This window comes from Nicotiana sylvestris, chromosome 5 (assembly GCF_000393655.2).
Source record: "Nicotiana sylvestris chromosome 5, ASM39365v2, whole genome shotgun sequence".
NCBI lineage: Eukaryota > Viridiplantae > Streptophyta > Magnoliopsida > Solanales > Solanaceae > Nicotiana > Nicotiana sylvestris.
Window position 1 is genome coordinate 93624887 of NC_091061.1, and position 22525 is coordinate 93647411.

General features: G+C 40.2%; 1 protein-coding gene across 1 annotated transcript; it reads right to left on the reverse strand.

Annotated features, from left to right (window-relative positions):
- Positions 1 to 535: 535 nt before the first annotated feature.
- LOC138868990 (uncharacterized) lies at positions 536 to 21017 on the reverse strand. Its single transcript, XM_070146575.1, has 3 exons — positions 20505 to 21017; positions 819 to 884; positions 536 to 625 (listed from the first exon to the last, which is right to left on the reverse strand). Exons 1-3 carry the CDS (start codon positions 21015 to 21017, stop codon positions 536 to 538), a joined length of 669 nt encoding a protein of 222 aa, XP_070002676.1.
- Between the last annotated feature and the right edge of the window lie 1508 nt (positions 21018 to 22525).

The window sequence follows — 22525 nt, forward strand, 5'->3', positions numbered from 1 at the left end:
CGCAGGTTATCACCAGATCTGGATGGACGAAGAAGACGCAGAGAAAATAGCCTTCATCACACCGTGGGGAGTGTACTGCTACAAAATGATGCCATTTGGCCTAAAGAATGCTAGGGCTACTTACATGAGAGCTATGACAACCATCTTCCATGATAATGATACACAAGGAAATAGAGGTGAATGTTGACGACGTCATTATCAAATCCAAGAGGTCCACATATCACATAGTAGATTTGAGAAAGTTCTTTGACAGGCTAAGGAGGTACAATCTAAAACTGAACCCTGCAAAATGTGCATTCGGGGTTCCTGCAGGAAAACTGTTGGGATTCATTGTTAGCAGCCGTGGAATCGAGTTGGACCCTTCCAAAGTTAAGGCTATTCAAGAATTACCACCACCAAAAAGCAAAAAAGGACGTGATGAGCTTCCTAGGACACCTCAACTATATCAACCGCTTCATAGTACAGTCCACAGTAATATGTGAACCCATCTTCAAAGTTTGCAGAAAGATGCCGAAACAAGTTGGACCGAGGATTATCAGAAAGCTTTTGACAAAATCAGGGAATACCTGTCCACACCACCAGTCCTGGTCCTGCCAGTGTGGGAGACCGTTGCTATTCTATCTGTCTGTATTAGATGGAGCTTTCAGATGTGTTTTGGGACAGCATACCAGACCGGAAGAAAGGAGCAAGCCATATACTACGTGAGCAAGAAGTTCATACCTTATGAGGCATGATACTCCCTACTAGAACGCACTTGCTGTGCCTTGACATGGACAACTCAAAAATTGAGGCATTAATTTTGTGCCTACACCACATACCTCATATCCAGGAAGACCCTCAAAATTCGAAGCAAGTCCAGCCGATGCCATCATATGCCAAAAAATCTGAAATCAGTTAAGTAACTAGGGCAGAATTTTGCGAAGGATTGTCAAAATTTCGAAGCAGATCCGACAAACTTCGCTGCACTCAGAATGGCCAAAAGATCAAACTGGGGCAGAATTTTGAGGATGACCCTCAAAATTCTATCACAAGGAAGCTGCAATGTCTCTAAAAAGTGTTACAGTTGTTAGTTCATCTAAATTACTTGATACATATCACTATGTTTTCTAATATAACTCTATTTTATCAATAATTGCATATTTTCGAAAACTTTATTTCTATGGCTTCCAGATATTACTTAGGGTAACTCAAATAGGGCCTCCAGAACAGAGCAAAGCAAAGCAAGAAGACGAAGGCACGAACCAACCTACCCCTACAAAACTCATGATTTTTCTTTGGATGCAGGCGCATTGAACATAACAGGAGTATTCACAAATATACATATCAAAGTCACTATCCTCATAATAATTAGGCCACGAGATGCAAATATACCTCCAACTAAGAAATATTCTACTCCTATTTGTTACTTTTTCACTGCATAAAGCTAAGCATGGCCTTCTCTTTGCATGAGACTAAGCCTTGTCTCAAACCTTTCATGAGGCTAAGCACTGCCTCCCTATTTGCATAAGGCTAAGCACCGCCTTCTCTTTGCATGAGTCTAAGCCTTGTCTCAAATTTTGCATGAGGCTAAGCACTGCCTCCCTATTTGCATAAGACTAAGCACTGCCTTCTCTTTGCATGAGACTAAGCCTTGTCTCAAATCTTGCATGAGGCTAAGCCCTGCCTCCCTATTTGCATAAGGCTAAACACTGCCTTCTCTTTGCATGAGACTAAGCCTTTTCTCAAATCTTGCATGAGGCTAAGCCCTGCCTCCACATTTGCATACGGCTAAGCATTGCCTTCTCTTTGCATGAGACTAAGCCCTGCCTCCCTATTTGTATAAGGCTAAGCACTGCCTTCTCTTTGCATGAGACTAAGTCTTGTCTCAAATCATGCATGAGGCTAATCCCTGCCTTCATATTTGCATAAGGCTAAACATTACCTTCTCTTTGCATGAGACTAAGTCCTGTCTCAAATATTGTATGAGGCTAAGCTTTGCCTCCACATTTGCATAAGGCGAAGAAATGCCTTCTCTTTGCATGAGACTAAGCCCTGTCTCAAATCTTGCATGAGTCTAAGCCCTGCCTCCCTATTTGCATAAGGATAAGCACTACCTTCTCTTTGCATGGGACTAAGCCTTGTCTCAAACCTTGCATGAGGCTAAGCCCTGCCTTCACATTTGCATAAGGCTAACCATTGCTTTCTATTTGCATGGGACTAAGCCTTGTCTCAAACCTTGCATGAGGCTAAGCCCTGCCTCCACATTTGCATAAGGCTAAGCATTTCCTTCCCTTTGCATGAGACTAAGCCTTGTCTCAAACGTTGCATGGGCCTAAGCCCTCCCTCCACATTTGCATAAGGCCAAGTGATCAGAGCCGACCCTACACCACTATAGAGTGGCAAAAGCGGTCGATGCAGCTTTTACCCGAGAAGGTCGGGATCGAATCCACAAGGAGCTAATATAATGTTCGGAGTTGGATTCTTATCTAATCTGGTAGTGTGCAGTGTTCTTGATTGCACTTCCAATCATTCTTGTTTGTTTGTTACTTCTAATTTAATACTAAAGATGCATGAAATTAAGCTAGTAGATATTTTTGTAGGGTTTTCTAAATGGATAAAAAGGCACTAGGGAAGTGACTTTCTCCTAGGTAAGTATCTAACAAGATCTAGAACTTAGGGCAATAATGTTATAGTTGGGATCGTGATATAGCCAACACACGTAGCTACTCACTCTATACCTCTCGGTAGTTTGAGTGACTTTGCCCTAATTGGCTTTCTCAAGCCCAATTGGGTGTTCAATTTGTGCAAGCAAAGTTGGCTCAAGTCAGGTATTAATATCTCTAGGTTTAGCCCTTTAATTGGGGGGATCAATCTCTTGAATACACCCCAATTCCTTGTTGGCTTAAATTTCCTAGACTTAAACTCTCTTTCTCAAGAGGAGCCTAAGTAAAAAAGGCACAATTAGTGTTTGCAACCACTAATTCAATATAAAAAGCATAAATCAGGCCAAATATCAATCACCCATAAACATCTAAGCCCTAAAATAAGAGACCCATTAAATATCCACACTAGGGTTGAGCCGCAACCCTAGCTAATGGGTTTAGCTACTCATAATTGAAGAAAAAAATCATAGATTGAGATGAAATAGAAGTCATAAATTGTAATTACACGTTAAGATCTAAGACTAATTGCTAAACAAGCTATAAAATTACTCAAAATAGGTAAAAAACAGCATTCACGTGCTCAGCTAAAGATAAGATAACCTAAATATCTGAAAAAGAAGTATTTATACACAGCTAAATTTTCTGGACAAAAATGCCCCTGACAGAGGTACCGCTAACCGCGAAAAATGGACCACTGCAGCGGTGAGGCTACTGCGGCTGCATAAAATCAAGCGCGGACCGCGGTCTTCAACCTTCAGCTCAACTTCAAACTCTCTAAACCTCTCCTCCGCTAACCGCGATAAAAGGACCGTTGTCGCGTTAGAGGCAACGCTGCCGCATAAAAGCACCTCGGTCAGCGGTGACTTGAAAAGCCTCAACTTGCATCTCTCTGAATCTTGCCACCGTGGACCGCGATAAAAGGACCACTGTCACGGTAGGTCTTTCTTGTCCGCGGTTGATTTTTCGCTATAGCGCTCAGTTGACTTAGCTTTGACTTGTGCTGGCTTCACTCCTTTTTGAGCTGATTTTGACTTTCTTGTCTCTTTTTGACCAAACACCGCAAACAAGCACAATAAGTTAGCTTTTGGGAATACTTGTACACGCTTTTAATCCAAAACTCAAGCAAAAAGGAGCGTAAAATAGACTAGAATCCATAGTTATTACTAAGCATTGCCTTCTCTTTGCATGAGACTAAGCCTTGTCTCAAATCTTGCATAAGGCTAAGCCCTACCCCTACATTTGCATAAGGCTAAGCATTGCCTTCTCTTTGCATGAGACTAAGCCTTGCCTCAAACCTTGTATGAGGCTAAGCCCTACCTCCGTATTTGCATAAGGCTAAGCACTGCCTTCTCGTGAGACTAAGCATTATCTCCTTCTGCATAAGTGTTACTATACTTTCAATTTCCATTATCTTCTTATCTCGGGGCTAAGCTCTGCCCTAATCTCTGCACGAGGCTAAGCGTTGCCTTGTTATTACCCTTGGTATTATGTCTCTGAACTTCATGGGCTGATGTATAGCCAACTTGTCCAAAGGCGTCATAGTCCAAAGGCATCATCCTCATAGCCTGAAGACACCATGTCATGGCCTGAGGATCTCTCAAATACTGCGCACCATTATTCAAAGGCATCATGGTTCAGAGGCACCATTCTCATGGCCCGAGAACATCATTCCATGGCCTGCGAATCTCTTATCTCATGATTAATATCCCCAGACATCATGGTCTAAGGACGTCATCTTCATTGTCCAAAGACAACCTTTCATGGTCCAAAGGGAACTCGCATCATGTTTGAATTCTTGCAATACTGCATATACTCGCATGCATTGTATTTTATGTTTTGCAGGTAATTCAGGAAGTAACCATACTTCAAACAGGAGCAGTCTTCGCTCCGATTTCATTCATACCCTTCTAGTTTCCATTTGTGCCTTATCGTTATTTCAAACGTAATCGACCCCCCATCAATTACCCACCTTTACTATGTGACCATTCAGATATATGCCCTATGGTACATCCGTTACACTTCAAACTCGTACTCATAACTCAGCATAATCCCGTTTGATACTATCCTCCCCAAAGAAGGAATTTTTCTGAAACTTGCCACCATTCCTATAATAACTCCATCGGCTTCATTCATCGCTGGGTCCAGAACTACACATGGCATGATTCCTGTAAAACTAGGGATATGTAGGCTGCTCAAAGACCGGGGTGCGGCCTATATTTTTCAAAACATCCCATTCGGTCAAAATCGGTCATCATTTCTTTACCCGAAAACGCTTTCATCCTTCCCGGGTAATGAGGGGCAGCTGTTGAAGCCCAAATTTTCCTTCATATATTTTAAAATGCATATATACTTTCAAAATAGTACATGAGCATCAACCAGTATTTTTCCATAATTTTTCTGTAATTTTAGAAGGATTTTAATTAATTTATTCTAGCATTTTATTATATAAATAATTACTAATTGCATCACAAATAGGTTTTATGATAATTTTGTTGCTTAATTTATTATTTTATATTTATACTAAGCTTTAATTATTTCAGGAATGGCCATATGTACATGTTAGAGTTATAATTGCAATAACTTTGCAATAATGGCCCCATGTTGTCGCGCCCTCTTTTTCTCGCAAAATCAGGTTTATGACATTTGATATGGGACAACTCGTTCCTTTTGGGAGCAAGGTTTTTTCAATTTTGAAGAGTCGCCACCTAATGATTTAAGGTGCATTAGGACACCAATGGGGTTCAATTCTAAGTTTCGTTTGAATAACCAGAGATAGGGTAAGGGTTTGAAATTATCCCAAGGGGAAGGTGTTAGGCACCCTTCGGGATCCACTGGTGTGGTTCCCCGCCAGACAATTTATTGTGAATTTAGCAAATAGACAAGTATGAGCTCAAATATTAGGGGATTTAAACGCATAAAAAGAAAGAACAATTAAAAGAAGAGTTTTAAAAAGGAGTTTGCAAATAAAGGGAAAGGGGGTCCTAGGTTTAATATGGATCACATCAATGCGATACCCGGTATGACACTCCTCAAAAGAGGGGATACATGTGGTATTAGCTCACCGGTCATCATATCCATATCTACCCTTCCCACCCCGTTAAGGTATTAAACCGCGGATTGGTCTCGATTACTATTGTATGTTATTACCCGTCCCATTCCTATCAGTCTCGGAGGAGCTTAGAACTACTATTCCTAAAGGGGAGGGATATTAGGCTGATTGGTTTCAAAGGGTAAAAATCTAAGGCGACATACAAAACACATACTGTATGTTGTGGAAAGCATATAAACAGATAAAGGCCCATATACACCTCCTTAAACAAAAGCACATAACTAGCATGACTTGCACATACTTTTTAGGTCTGATTAAAATACTAAAGACGAGGGGAGTTTGATTATTGAAGCAGATCTGTTTATTACATAACTCAGACAAGAAGTCTGAATCAGGCCTGCCTGCTAGTTGTATTAATTAACAAAGGTGGATCAGTTTTTTTATGGTTATTACTCTAAGGTTTTCCTAAGTGTTTAGATGGGATCCTATAGGCATGATATCTAATTGATTCAGAATGTGGTGAGAAAGTAATAACTCAAAATGAATTGTTTGAAATCCTATAGGCATGCTTGCTAAACCTCGTTAAAGAAGGGAATTAGATTATTTAAAACTGATTCAGAATAGACTGATTTTTAAAACATACTAGTTTTAGATTCTGCAGGCAGTGGTATCTACTATTGCTGATTTTAAACCCTATGGACATGATATCTAATATTGAATGTGAATGGAAACGAACCAGATTTACTTGGGAATCCCTATAGGCATGATTTCTATATATTACTGATTTCGATATTATGAACATGACACTTATTTATAGTCGTTTAGGACCTAAAGCATGATATCTAAGTGGTATGCAGTATGTAAATAAGTCCTATAAGCAGGTTATCTAGGTGTGACATTGACCATGAAGAAATTGTGATAAACCCTACAAACATGGTGTCTAAAAATGTAGAATTGAACACAAAGAATTTAAACAGTCCTATAGGCATGTTGTCTACCCTTGAGCATACATAGTTACCCAACCCTTTTCACTAGCCAACCCCTAAATGTTTATTACAAATTATTACAAACCAAAAATAATGAATTACATCAGAAAAGTACAAAGAAAAGTTACAACCAGAGGAAACCTAATTCTTGACTTTCTCTCTGAGTTATGGAATAAACAACCTCAAAATGCCATTGATCCAAAACCTTTCTCGGATTTGTGTGTGTCAGAGTTCCCTAAGGGTCTCAATAGGACCCCGGGCAGTGCTCACACCCAAGTTACATAATCAGAATAGGGATGAGTGCAGTGTGGAAATGACAACCCTTATGTGTCCAAGTTCAGATGGAGCTCATGGGTCCCAAGGTAAGGCTCACACAAGGGGGCAGAACTTAAGTCTAAGAAGATAGTGAAAGTGCAGAAATAGAGTTTTAGAAAAACTGAGGGTATGAAGGAGAGGGGACAGGGAGACAGCCATTAGCATTTCACAAAGCTAATAACTTCATACAAAGGGTTCAAGGGACTAGGAGTCCACTACAATGAGCCTATACACTTAGGTATGGGTTAGCATTGGGCATGCACAGCAATGGGAAGTGCTAACATGCCTGTAACCCAATCACAACATATGAGATAAACATGGAGATTATGATCCCAAGGGAATCAGGTTTGGGGTCATGCACAACAATATCCAATGCTGTCATGCCCCAAACCAACCACAAGTATCAAACACATTGGGTAGGGATTTAGGATTCACAAGTCATGATACATTAATTCAGAATAGGAAAAAAGGGAAGTTACAGCATGCTTTAATAATGGTACTGGGTTAAATACAAATAGTAGGAAAGCAAGGATGAATAAGCATGTTGTTGTTGGTGCAAAAGCTTAATTAGAACATACCAGTAAGAAATGAAAATGCAGAGAAAATAAGCAAGTTTCCCACAACCTAGCCTTGGCTTTCAGCTGGCTAGGTAAGGCAGCAATATAGTAGTAATAGAGAAAAAGAGAGATTTAATGGAGTGTGTGTTTGAACTCAAGTGTTTATGCCTTGTGTTCATGTCCTTGAAAGAAAAGAAGTACAAGGTATTTATAGTTTTTGAAAACGAGTAAGAGAGAGGTAATAAGCTACAAACATGGAAACAATCATGATTCAGAATCAATTATACAAGTGATTGCCTTTAATTAAGGGATCACTTGCTTAACGGGCAGTGACAAGTTCAAAATAAGGAAGGAAATCAATAGGTCAGCAGGCTAACAATTGCCATAAGAGAAGCAGTAAAACATTAAGTAAGCAATCGAGTCTAGGTACATAAATACTCTAATTTTGGAAAGGATTCAGTAAGGCAAAATAGGAAAAGAAATTAGTTAACTTTAATAGGTGAGTGAAATTAGAATTTCACAAAGGAAAAGTTTGAAATCAGTCACAAGTTTGAAGATCAGTCAAAGAAGGAAACTCAACATATAAATAAATAAACACTATACATGCGAGTCCAAGCCTGTTAGCAAAAGGAAATAACATACAATAGTAGCACAAAATTCAGTAGATAGCAACATTCGAAGCATGATAGTCTAGTAGGTCAAGTCACATTGAATCAGTAGTGAAGAAAACATAGAATATCAAAGGCATGCGAAGATCTCACAGTAGCAGGTGAGGAAAACCCCCTTTTAAAAATTAGGGTTTCGAGCATAATCGAGTTTTAGAGATGATAGAAAACTAGAGTCAGAAGAATCACACAAAGGAATAAAAGGTTTTGAAATAAAGAACTTCAAATCGAGTCATGCACTTAAACGAATAGTCTCAGACTCAAAACCATAGGATTTTCATCAACGGTAGAGTTTTAAAAGAGGTTAAACAAACAAATCGGACAAAACTCAAGCAAATAAGCATTCGTCTAATAAACAGTCAAAAGAAATTATGGCTTTTAACATGCAAACTCAGGTAGAAGAACGATATGGGCAAACATAGCAAACCATGTCAAAAATCAGAGGAAAGTTTTGAAATAACTTAACAAGAACCATAATCGGAAAAGATAAGGGGTTTTGAAAGCAGAGTTTTAAAATTAAACTTTGAGAAAAATACTTAGAAGTCCAAAGCAAACATAGATCTAAAGCAGATCTAAGAGAAATCGAAAGAACCTTAGAGGTTAGGGTTTCAGAAGAACCCCAAGTGATGAGAAAGGCCTTGAAAACCATAGATCTAAGCAGGAGAGTCATAAGTCTGACTCGAATAGCCATGGTTGGCCGGAGAAAGGTCAAAGACGACCGGAGAACAGTCATCGAGCAAATACTGGACAAAACCCTTTTAGGATCTAGTCATGAGACCATAGGAACGAACACGTAGGGGCCATGAGAGGTTGATACAGGTCTCCGATGACCTTGGAAGGCCATGGATTAAAGCAGATTAGGGTGGTGGAAGCTAGGGTTTGATGTGGTTGTAGAGAGGATTTGTGAGAAGAGGGTTTTCAGAGGCGGCAGATTATGAAGAATAAAAAGGGTTTGAGGGGTTTTTGGGTTTAATTAGGAAAGGATTAATGAGAGCCATTGATCTAAACGATCAACGGCTGGGATTAGATGGGAGTCCGGGTGGGTCATATAAATGGGCTGTGGGTCGGTTTGAATGGGAATTGGGTTAGGGTAATTGGGCTTCAAAATCGGGCTCTAATTGAAATAAAATGGGGCTAACATTTAAATAGCCAATTTTTCCTATTTGGTTTATAAAAAATAGTAAAATAATTTCTGTAAATAAATTAAAGGTACTATAATGATTTATAGTACATAATTATCAAATTAAAAATACTGGACTTAATTGTTTATAAATATAAACGTAATTAAATCTAAAAGAGGCTAACATTGCAATTACATGTAATTTAGTTTTAAAAATACTAAATAAATTTGTAAAAATATGCAAAATATCTTAGCTATATTTTAGTAAAATATATGAGGATCCAACAAATGAATCACCAAAAATGATAATTTTGGGAATTATTATTGGTTTTTATGAGTAAAATAGGGGAATAAATTGGTTTAATTTTTTTTAAAAAAAAATAGGAAAAAATGATAAAACATTTGGAAATACTTATACATGCATATTTATGCTATTTTGAAAGTACTTTGTATATAAAAATATATAGGAAAAATTGGGTATCAATAGCTGCCCCTCTTTATCCGGGAAAAATGAAAGAGTTGTCGGGTAAAGATATGATGACCAATTTTGACCGAGAAAAACGGTTCGAAGAGGTTTAGGCCGTGGAGAATTTCGAGAACAGACGCAATATCCAGGACGGGGTGAATGGTGAAGGTCTGATAGGGCTGGGGGAACTGGAACGGGATCGCTCTTGTCGAGATGGCCGTTGCTCGCCAGTTTACCTACAAATAAGCAATACAAGCATACATCGTGCATAGATTTAAACATGATGCAATTTTCCGTTGAACCATGAAGATTGTCTTCGGACGGTTAGAATGACGTCCTTAGACCATGATGTCCTGGGCCATGAAGTGTATAATAAAGGATTCATAGGCCATGAAATGATGCTCTCGGGCTATGAGGATGGTGCCTCCAAGCCATGATTCCTTTGAATAATGATACGCGAGAAAATTAAAAGGGATTCTCAGGCCATGACATGGTGTTCTCAGGCTATGAAAATGGTGCCTCCGAACGATGACGCCTTTGGATAATTTGGCGATCTTTCAGCCCATGAGATGCAGTATGTGGCGATCTTTCAGCCCATGAGATGCAGTATGAGGCGATCTTTCAGCCTATGAGATGCAGTATAAGGCGATCTTTCAGCCATACAGATGCAGTATGAGGCAATTTTTCAGCCCATGAGATGCAGTATGTGGCGATCTTTCATCCCATGCAGATGCAGTATAAGGCGATCTTTCAGCCATGCAGATGTAGTAGGTGGCGATCTTTCAGCCATGCAACATAGGTGGCGATCTTTCAGCCATACAATGTAGTAGGTGGCGATCATTCAACCATGCAAATGTAGATGATGTGGCGATCATTCAGCCATGCAATGAAGTAGGTGGCGATCTTTCAGCCATGCAACGTAGTAGGTGGCAATTTTTCAGCCATGCAGACGTAGATGATGTGGCAATCTTTTAGCCATGCAATTGTAGTAGGTGGTGATCTTTCAGCCATGCAGATGGAGGTAGAGCTTAACCTCAGAAGGCAGAATGGTAGCCTTATATAACGCAGAAAATATAGATGGAGACAACGTTTAGTCTTGAAAGGAAGAATGGTAGCCTTATGCAATGCAGAAAATGTAGATGGAGACAACATTTAGTCTCGGAAGGCAAAATGGTAGCCTTATGCAAGAAATAAAATGGCAAGTGGTCATAGAGCTTTCTTAGCTGATATCAGGTTGCGATATTGTGACTGTTGGGGACATTGTGACACACAGAATGTCATTGGTGTGTATGGATAGCAAATAGTAAGTGCAACGGTTCTGAGAGTTGTATTCTTGAACAATGTTCGTCTCGTGAGTGTATGATATGTTTGATGATTGCGCAATCCAAGTGCCTGCATCCAAAGAAAAATCATGAGTTTTGTAAAGGGGGAGGTTAGTTCGTATCCCTACTGGCTCTGCTTGACATGCTCAGCTTTGATCTGGTGATACTGTATGTATCATTGGGGTAGCGTTGCTAAACAAAGCAATTTCAGTAGTAAACATGCATGATTTCGTAAAAATATGACATAATAGTAATAATTTTTTAGATGAACCGATGACTGTGACGTGGTTTGGGACATTACAACCTCTCTTGCTACGGAATTTTGAGGGTCCTACTCAAAATTCTGCCCCAGTTTAATGGGTTGATGCTTCTGACTGTTACCTGCGACGATCGGCTGAAATTACTTCGGAATTTTGAGGGTCCTCCTCAAAATTCTGCCCTAGTTTCCAATTGCAGGGGGAAATGAAAATTTTATTAAATTATGACCAAACCCATAGGGCTGCCTATGTATCCCCTCTGAAATAGGAATCAGGTCAGGCGTAGTTCAAATTACGTCATATAAGGAAAGCATAAAGATCACACATAGTAACGCTTGATTGCATCTGAATTGATCGGCTTTGGCCAGACTTCTCCGTCCATTTCTACGAGTATGAGGGCTCCTCTTGTTAGAACCTGGTGAACTATGTATGGACCCTGCTTGTTGGAAGAGAACTTTCCTTTGGCTTCATCCTGATGTGGAAAAATTTTCTGTAACACCAGCTATCCCGGTGTGAACTGTCTTGGCTTGACTCTTTTGTTGAAGGCTTTGGACATTTTGTTCTGATAGAGTTGACCATGGCAGACTACATTCATTCTCTTTCCGTCTATAAGGGCTAGTTGCTCATAATGACTTTTTATCCACTCTGCGTCGTCGAGCTCGGCTTCTTGTATGATCCTTAGGGAAGGAATTTCTACCTAAGCGGGAATGACAGCCTCTGTACCATAAACCAGCATATAGGGGGTTGCCCCGGTTGATGTGCGAACTGTGGTGCGATAGCCCAGTAGAGCAAATGATAACTTCTCGTGCCACTGTTTGTAATTCTCTATCATTTTCCTCATCCATCCAAATCTGATGATAACCAGCAAAGCAATCTACGAATGACTATAGCTCATGCTTGGCGCAATTGTCAATCAGGATGTGTATATTTGGAAAAGGGAAATCATATTTTGGACTGGCCCGGTTGAGATCCTGGTAGTCAACACAGACTCGGACCTTCCCGTCCTTCTTTTGTACCCTGCACAATGTTGGCTAATCATATCGGGTATTCTACTACCCTAAGAACTTTAGCTTTGACTTGCTTGGTGACGTTTTCCATGATTTTCAAACTCATATCAGGCTTGAACTTTCTGAGCTTTTGCTTTACCGGCGAACATGTTGGATCAGTTGGCAATTTGTAAGCCACAATAGATGTACTCAGACCAGTCATGTCATTATACGACCAAGCGAATATGTCCCCATATTCTCTTAGAAATTATGTGTATTACTTCTTTTCTGACGGCGACAAGTGAACGCTGATTTGTGTTTCTTTGATGTTTTCTGCATCTCCCAGGTTAACAACTTCTGTCTCGTCCAGGTTGGACTTAGGTCTGTTCTTAAAATTCTCAACTTCCTTAACAATCTCTTCTGGTATGTCATCTTTCTTTGAATCTATGTCCGTTTGTTGCATTGTCTCATTGCATGTCACAGTCATTGGCTCATCAAGGTAAGTAATAGTAATGTTGTATAAGTAAAGTAATGAGAGAAAAATAATATTAAGCGTCGAATTATAAGAAAAGTTAAAATGCTTGGATAAATTGCATAATTGTTTTTTAACATTGGAGCTTTTATTATGGGAATTAAAATGCAAAAGAAAATCATTTAGTAAATAAAACAATGCATGATGCTTGTTTTAGCCTTGCTACCCCGAGGCTCGTCAGGCTCTGGTTATCCTGATGGTCCAGTTATTGAGGCGTGCTCCTCTGCTTACAGCCTATATGGAAGGGCCTTCCTCCCCCTCCTCCTCGAGAACAACACAGCAATCCATGTCATTGTCTTCTAAGAACAAGTTCTTCATCGCTGCTAGTGCTTCTTTTTCATCTGTCCCATAAATAATATCGGCCGGTTGGAAAGTTTGCTCCAGATATGGTATCGGCTACTCCAGTGGATAGTAAGGACCGCGCCATGGTGGTGACCAATTGTTGAATTCTTCCCAGGTGTACTCATATCCCAGACCGAAAGTGGTGCCATACTTCTTGAGTTTTATGGGCTTAGTGGTTCCTTAGAGGTTCTTGCCGAGCTCCTTGCCAGGTTCGTACCCACTCCAATTCAGTATACTCTCGATCTTATTATCCCACCATTTATCTTTGTCAACAACATTTACCCGTTCAATGTGGTGGTAAGTCTCTCCACCTAGATTCCTTCAACACCTTGAATCTGGCTAGTCAATTTCTTAAGTTCCTCAGCCAGGTTACTGATGAGCAAGTCTTTATCATCAGACTGAGGTACACTTGAGATAGGTTGGATGGAGTGTGGTATGGTCTCTACATATATAGAGGTGTTATGGTAGGTGTGGAAGTGGTCATTTGTGGTGTTTTGGAGTTCTGGGATGAGTAACAGGGTGTTGTTTGAGGTATGGCAGGTGTTGCAGTGATGGTGAGGAGCGGGGTAGTTCTGTTGCTTTGGGATATTCTGTGGAGGTATAGGGTTCTGAGCATTTGAGAAATTGATATCTGGAGTGGTGAGTAAAAATCACAGACTTGCCAGATTCTGAACTTGATCAAGTTCTTCTTGGAATTTCAACAGTTTTATTCGAGTTGGGATGCATTTTCCTTAGGAACCTGAGTACTGTGACCATGAGTGACCTCTACCCATTCAGTTGAGTTCTCTTTTCTGACGTTGTTCAAATCTTCCATCTTCCCTTTGTTCTTGTTTTTTACAAGACTAAGAGGAGGAGTGGGTGGAGGGCCCTTGGATCTCGTGGAATAGGATGATGTTGTCAGGGTGCATGAGCTAACCTTTGGGAAGGGGAATAATAAAACAAAAAGTAAAAACAAAAAGGTAACCAAGTTAGTGAGGGTTATAAAAAGCGTTGCAATATTTAAACACATAGTACGGAATGTAAAACGTGTCCTAATTTGGAACCTCTTTGTGCCCGAGGTAGGCCTAGCGACAAATTGATTTGGAGAACTTAGGATGCTAAATGCCTCATTTATTGATAAAGATGGACGAATCCCAAATTGACACTAAGTGAACAGGAAATGAAAATCACTAATGGCCATTGGCCTTATTACAATTTATAAAGCGAAAAGATAAACTCCTATCTATTTGGTCCCAGAAGGACCTTCCTCAGGTTTAGTGCTCTCATTAATCAAATCCTCCAATTCCCGTAGGTTCACCAGTAAAATGCCTTTGTCAAGTGTTCTCCTTCATTTCCCTTAGTGTTTTGGCAGTCGGTGACTCTTTTCCTCACTTTTCCTTCCAACTCTAGTAGACTGTATTCGAGATATTCCTAACTTTTCACTAGCTTTGTCAGCCATCTCCTTCCACTCGTTGATTTGGTCATTCGATGGAAGACTCTGCCACCAGTATAGCAAAAGTGAGGGTGTGCTAACCATACCGAAGCTGGGGACCTCGTTCTTCATTTTCTGCAAAACAAAAGGGTTAAGACCATACCCCTACCGGAATCGACTATTTAATATCAACAATTAGCATGAACCATTTAGTTCTCCAAATAAATTCACAAAATGTGATGACGTCCATTTGGGTTTAGGAAATCCAATGGACTTTGGTCAAGGCTATCTTAAAGAGTCATTATGCGGACAACATAACTGACTCGACTAGGTTTGACCATGATGCATGCATAATTTAAACAGAGTGAGATTTCTATGGGGTTTTAGACTGGTACCCTTGAGCGGACAACTCAAGGGGGAAAGGCACGGAACCATCGACTACACCGTTGATTGAATGGTTTTACCGCAAATATGCCTTTTTCGAATTTAGGGGGTAATAATATAGGAAGAGCGCAACCACTCATTATAAGTGTTGCTTTGGTATTTGTTTGGGCACGAGTGGAATATGATGTTAAGCATGATTATGCAATAATTAAAAGCATGTTGGCACATATTTTCACGTTAAGAAAGCAGTAAATACAACAGTTTCATAATTTAAAGCAGTAGTAAAGGAAAAAAACAAAGAAGACAATTCAGTTTTGCAATTGAAAAGGGAATTGAATGCTTAAAGAAATTAAACAAGTAATTGCCACATAAAGAGGTATAAATTCACAATAATAGTCTGAAATGGTAAAACCCTAAAGTCCCCAGCAGAGTCGCCATGCTGTCGCGCCCCCTTTTTCTTGCAAAATCGGGTTTATGACATTTGATATGGGACAACTCGTTCCTTTTGGGAGCTGGGTTTTTTCAATTTTGAAGAGTCGACACCTAATGATTTAAGGTGCATTAGAACACCAATGAGGTTCAATTCTAAGTTTCATTTGAATAACCAGAGATAGGGTAATGGTTTGAAATTATCCCAAGGGGAAGGTGTTAAGAACCCCTCGGGATCCACTAGTGTGGTTCCTGACTAAACACTTTATTATGAATTTAGCAAATAGACAAGTATGGGCTCAAATATTAGGGGATTTAAACGCATAAAAGAAAGAACAATTAAAAGAAGAGTTTTAAAAAGGAGTTTGCAAATAAAGGGAAAGGGGGTCATAGGTTTATATTTAATATGGATTACATCAATGCGATACCCGGTATGACACTCCTTAAAAGAGGGGATACACGTGGTATTAGCTCACCGGTCATCATATCCATATCTACCCTTCCCACCCCGTTAAGGTATTAAAGCGCGGATTGGTCTCAATTACTATTGCATGCTATTACCCGTCTCATTCCTATCAGTCCCGGAGGAGCTTAGGACTACTATTCCTAAAGGGGAGGGATATTAGGCTGAATGGTTTCAAAGGGTAAAAATCTAAGGCGACATACAAAGCACATACTACATGTTGTGGAAAACATATAAATAGATAAAGGCCCATATACACCTCCTTAAACAAAAGCACATAACTAGCATGACTTGCACATACTTTTTAGGTCTGATTAAAATACTAAAGACGAGGGGAGTTTGATTATTCAAGCAGATCTGTTTATTACATAACTCAGATAAGAAGTCTGAATCAGGCCTGTCTGCTGGTTGTAGTAATTAACAAAGGTGGATTCAGTTTTTTATGGTTATTACTCTAAGGCTTGCCTAAGTGTTTACATGGGATTCTATAGGCATGATATCTAAATGATTCAAAATGTGGCGAAAAAGTAATAACTCAAAATGAATTGTTTGAAATCCTATAGGCATGCTTGCTAAACCTCGTTAAAGAAGGGAATTAGATTATTTAGAATTGATTCAGCATAGACTGATTTTTAAAACAGACAAGTTTCAGATTCTGCAGGCGATGTTATCTACTATTGCTGATTTTAAACCCTATTGACATGATATCTAATATTGAATGTGAATGGAAATGAACCAGATTTACTTGGGAATCCCTATAGGCATGATTTCTATATATTACTGATTTTGATATTATGAACATGACACTTATTTATAATCGTTTAGAACCTAAAGCATGATATCTAAGTGGTATGCAGTATGTAAATAAGTCCTATAGGCATGTTATCTAGGTGTGACATTGACCATGAATAAATCGAGATAAACCCTACAGACATGGTGTCTAAAAATGTAGAATTGAACACAGAATTTAAACAGTCTTATAGGCATGCTTTCTACCCTTGAGCATACATAGTTACCCAACCCTTTTCACTAGCCAGCCCCCAAATATTTATTATAAATTATTACAAACCAGAAATACTGAATTACATCAGAAAAGTACAAAGAAAAGTTACAACCAGAGAAAGCCTGATTCTTGACTTCCTCTCTGAGTTATGGAATAAACCACCTCAAAAATTCCATTGATCCAAAACCTTTCTCGATCTTGAGTGTGTCAGAGTTCCCTAAGGGTCTCAATAGGACCCCGATTGTAACGGCCCGAACGGTTGTTTTGAGCTTTTGCACTTTGCTCGCCAGTTATCGGGCATGACTTTCCCCGTGTGGTGTATTATGACTTATGTAAATCGTTGGTGTTGGGTTTCAAGTTAATCAGAATGAATTTGGAAGAACAGTCTTAGTTGAAAGCTTAAAATTTGAAAGGTTTGACCAAGATTTGACTTGTATGTATTTGATCTCAGATTGGAATTTTTATGGTTTGGTTAGCTCCGTTAGGTGATTTGGGACTTAGGAGTGTGATCGGAATGCATTTTGGAAGTCTGTGGAAGGTTTAGGCTTGAATTGGCGAAATTGAGATTTCGGCATTTTCCGGTTGATAGGCGAGATTTTGATATAGGGGTCAGAATGGAATTCCGAGAGTTGCAGTAGCTTCATTGTGTCATTTGGGATGTGTGTGCAAAATTTCCGGTCATTCACACGAGATTTGATAGGCTTTTTGATCGAAAGCATAATTTAAGAGTTCTTAGAGTTCTTAGGCTTGAATCCTATGTTAAATTGGTGATTTGATGTTGTTGTGGGTGTTACGAAGTTTTGAATAAGATTGAACAATGTCGTGGGATGTGTTGGTACAATTGGTTTGAAGTTCCGGGAGTTCCGGGTAGGTTCCGGGATGTTTTAGGCCGAAAATCATAGTTGTAGCAGGTCTAGAAGGGTTGTAGGCCTTGGAATGCACTCGCGCGGTCCGCACAAAATGAAGTGCGGCCATGGTAGGTTCTGTGTGGATCACACAAAATGAAGTGCAGCCGCGGTAGGTGCTGTGCGGACCGTACAAAATGCAGTGCGGCCGTGGTGGGGAATATTTCACTAGTCCTACTTCGGAAGCTCGTATCTTTTGAACTACAAGGAATTTTGAGATGATGTAAAAACTAAAGTTGTAGTCCTTCGTGTCGACTTTCCAAAAAGGTAAAGAAATTGCAATTTGGACATTTGTAGCGAATGGTATGGCCAAAATACTAAATCCTATCACTGTAGAGGAAAGCATGTGCGACCGCGGTCGTTTTTGTGCGGACCGCACTGGTTTTGTGCGGACCGTGGCCGATTTTGTGCTGTCAGTGGAGGTTAAAATCAGTGGGGTACTCTACAAATACGAGGTTTTGGGTTTTATTTGATATTTTGACCTAGAGAGCTCGAATTTTGGCGATTTTTTGAAGTTTTTTCAAGAAATTCATCGGGGTAAGTGATTCTAACAGATTTGGCTAGAGTACATGAATCTATTATTGAATTCATCATTTAATTCATGATTTGGGATGCAATTTGAGAAGAAATTATAAAATCTTTTAAAAATGTAAAATGATGATTTGAAGGACGAAATGGTATCGAAATTGGATAATTTTCGTATGGTTAGACTCGTGAGAGTATAAGGATTTTAGTTTTGTGAATTTTGTCAAATTCCGAGATGAGGGCCCGGGGGTTGGGTTTGACCAATTTTGGGAATTTTGTGGTAATTTGATTATTTTCAAGTGGGCTTTGTTCCCTTAGCACATTTTGACGGTTTGGTACTGATTTCGGCTAGATTTGGAGCATTCGGAGGCCGATTCGAGAGGCAAAGGCATCGCGGGCTAGAGTTTGGACCGGATAGAGGTGAGTAATGATTGTAAATGATGTTCTGAGGGTTTGAAACCCCGGATTTCACATCGTAGTGCTATATTGAGGTGAGGCACACGCTTGATGACGTGCACTATTGGGGATTGTGACTTGGTCCGTCCCAATAGATGATTTTACCGCGTATTTGACTGAAACTTGTTTGCTTTCATCATGCTTTGGGCTGATTGACATATTTGGGCTCCGTGCCAACTTTTGAACCCTTCGAGGATATTTGTTGATATTTCCTCATTGTTTTAACTTTATACTTGAACTCAGTCATGTTATTTTCCACTATTTTACTACTCAGCCATTTTACTTAGTTCTGAGACTTAAATGATATGTTTAAATGATGTTTTGGGCTAAGAAATACTGTTTTACTATTGCCCGAGGGGCTTGTGAGTATTTTTGACTGAGTAAGGTCGAGGGCCTAGTTGTGAGGAAACACTAATACTGATTGAGGCCGAGGGCCTGAGATATATACGCCATGAGGTGACTTGACCGATATGAGGCCGAGGGCCTAGATTTGATGCCACGAGATGGCTTGATATTGCGCTTTGTCCGTAAGGGGCCCCTCTCGGAGTCTATACACCCCCAGTGAGCGCGGGTACCCATTGTGATATGAGATATATCGGGGCTGATATTGTTCTATGTGATAGCCCGAGGGGCTGGTACTGTTCTATGTGATTTGCCCGAGGGGCTGGTACCGTTCTATGTGATTGCCCGAGGGGCTGTTATTATTTTGAGATATTGCCCGAGGGGCGGAGTTGTTGACATTGTGCCCGAAGGGCGAACCTTTATATGTTTATCTTTCATATTTACCTGTCAATTACTTGTTTTACTTGTTGAGAAAGGGATTTTCACTTGACCTTTCATTGTTTTACTGTTTTAAGTGATTTTACTGCTTCATTATAGAATGCTTTGTGCCTTATGTGATTTTTTACCTTCAGTCATTATTTATATTTGTTACTCACTGAGTTGGAGTACTCACTTTACTCCCTACGCCCTGTGAGTAGATTCAGGCGTAGCTAGTATTGCTCCTGAATGCTGATTCCTCCAGTTCCAGGCGGTTTTTGGGAGACTACGAGGTAGTTGTTGACGTCCGCAACCCCGTGTCTCTACTTCTCTATCATTTCTGTTTCCTTTCAAACACTTGTAGTATTTTATGACTTTAGCATACTAGTATTATGATTTAGAGATGCTCGTGACTTGTGACACCCCCGTTAGGGCTGTGTTGGGTTGTACTTCCGCACTTTATTGACATTATCCGCTACTTACTATTGCTATATCATATTTTAGACTGCTTTTATGATATTTAGCCCCATTGTCTGTAATGATCACCTTCGGTATCCCGAACCGGCAAATGATATTTGAATGCACAAAATCAACCACCACCTTCTTGGTTACAGACTTGAATGTTTTAGCCTCTACCCACTTGGTGAAATAATCAATGGCCACCAGAATAAACCTGTGCCCGTTGGACGCTGTTGGCTTGATTGGTCCAATGACATCCATTCCCCAAGAAACAAAAGGCCATGGTGCAGACATTGTATATAATTCAGATGGTGGAGAATGAATCAAATATCCATGCACTTGGCACTGATGACATTTACGCACGAAACTGATACAGTCTCGCTCCATAGTGAGCCAATAATAACCTGCTCGGAGAATATTCTTTGCCAACACGTACCCACTCATGTGCGGTCCACAGACTCCAGAATGTACTTCGGTCATAATAGTTGTGGCCTGCCTAGCATCTATGCATCTCAGCAGTCCTAGATCTAGAGTCCTTTTGTACAAAATTCCCCCACTGAAGAAAAATCCGGTTTCCAAACGACGAATTGTTATCTTTTGATCACCTGTAGCTTGTATTGGATATACTACCATCCAGATGTATTCCTTGATATCGTGGAACCACGGTTTGCCATCGAGTTCTTCTTCCGCCACGTTACAATAAGCATGATGATCGCGGACCTGAATATGCAACGGGTCTACATAAGCCTTATCTGGATGATGTAACATTGATGCCAGAGTAGCCAAAGCATCAACAACCTCATTATGAATCCTCGGGATATGCCTGAACTCTATTAATTGGAAACATTGACAAAGATCATGCAAACATTGCCGGTACGGTATGAGTTTTAAATCCCTAGTTTCCCATTCTCCTTGAATGTAGTGCACTAGCAGGTCCGAGTCACCCAAGACCAAGACTTCTTGGACACCCATATCCACAGCCATCCTTAAACCCAAAATTTATGCCTCATACTCCGCCATGTTGTTAGTACAGTAGAACCGAAGCTGAGCCGTAACAGGGTGGTGATGCCCTGTTTAAGAAATAAGTTCCGCTCCTATCCCAATGCCTTTCATGTTTGCAGCCCCATCAAAGAAAAGTTTCCATCCTGGCTTTTTAATATGTTCCGATTCATCAATGTGCATTACCTCTTCATCAGGGAAGTAAGTCTTCAAAGGCTCATATTCTTCATCTACAGGATTCTCATCCAAATGGTCGGCCAATGCTTGTGCTTTCATTGCAGTCCTAGTCACATAGATGATGTCAAATTCTGTGATCAAGATTTGCCACTTTGCGAGCCTCCCAGTGGGCATAGGCTTCTGAACTTTAACGGATCCAAATGAGAGATGAGGTAAGTAGTGTAAGATGACAAATAATGCTTCAACTTCTATGCCACCTAAGTGAGAGCGCAACACGTCCTCTCAAGATGAGTGTACTTAACGTCGTAAGTTGTGAATTTCTTGCTGAGATAATAAATGGCCTGCTCCTTCCTGCCGGTAATGTCATCCTGGCCCAACACACAACCAAATGAACTGTCCAGGATCGTCAAATACAGAATCAAAGGTCTCTCTGGTTCTGGCAGGACCAACACAGGTGGGTTTGACAAGTACCCCTTTATCTTATCAAATGCTTCCTGACCTTCATCTGTCCACTTGACTGCAACATCTTTCTTTAACAATTTGAAGATAAGCTCACAAGTTGTCATGAGCTGAGCAATAAACCGGCTGATATAATTCAATCTTCCCAACAGACTCATCGCCTCAATTTTGTTCTTTGGAGGTGGCAATTCCTGGATGGCTTTGATTTTTGACGGGTCTAATTCAATACCTCGTCGGCTGACTATGAATCCCAACAACTTTCTAGACGGAACACCGAACGCGCATTTTGCAGGATTGAGCTTGAGATTGTACCTGCGAAGCCTTTGGAAGAACTTTCTCAGATCTCTAACATGGTCAGATTGCTTCCTAGACTTTACAATCACATCATCCACAGAAACCTCGATCTCCCTGTGTATCATGTCATGGAATATGGTCGTCATTGCCCTTATGTAGGTTGCCCTAGTATTTTTCAAACCAAATGGCATGACCCGATAGCAGTACATTCCCCATGGCGTGATGAATGCTGTCTTTTCTGCGTCTTCTTCATCCATTAAGATTTGGTGGTAGCCCGCATAACAATCCACAAAAGAACCAATCTCATGTTTAGCACAATTATCGATCAATATATGGATATTCGGCAGTGGGAAGTTATCCTTGGGACTCGCCTTGTTGAGGTCTCGATAATCAACACACACCCTGGTCTTGCCATCCTTCTTTGGCAGAGGCACTACATTGGCTAACCAAGTGGGATACCGAGTGACCAGAATGACCTTGGCCTCAAACTGTTTGGTGACATCTTCCTTAATTTTCACACTCATATCAGTTTTAAATTTCCTCAGCTTCTGCTTGATAGGGGA

Coding starts and splice junctions, on each gene's coding strand:
- LOC138868990 (XM_070146575.1), bottom strand. CDS start 21,017: ATGGCTGTGGATATGGGTGTCCAAGAAGTCTTGGTCTTGGGTGACTCG. Junction 885..20,504: donor CCACAACTATTATGACCGAA/GTACATTCTGGA, acceptor AACTGATTTCAG/ATTTTTTGGCATATGATGGC. Junction 626..818: donor AGGGTCTTCCTGGATATGAG/GTATGTGGTGTA, acceptor CATCTAATACAG/ACAGATAGAATAGCAACGGT.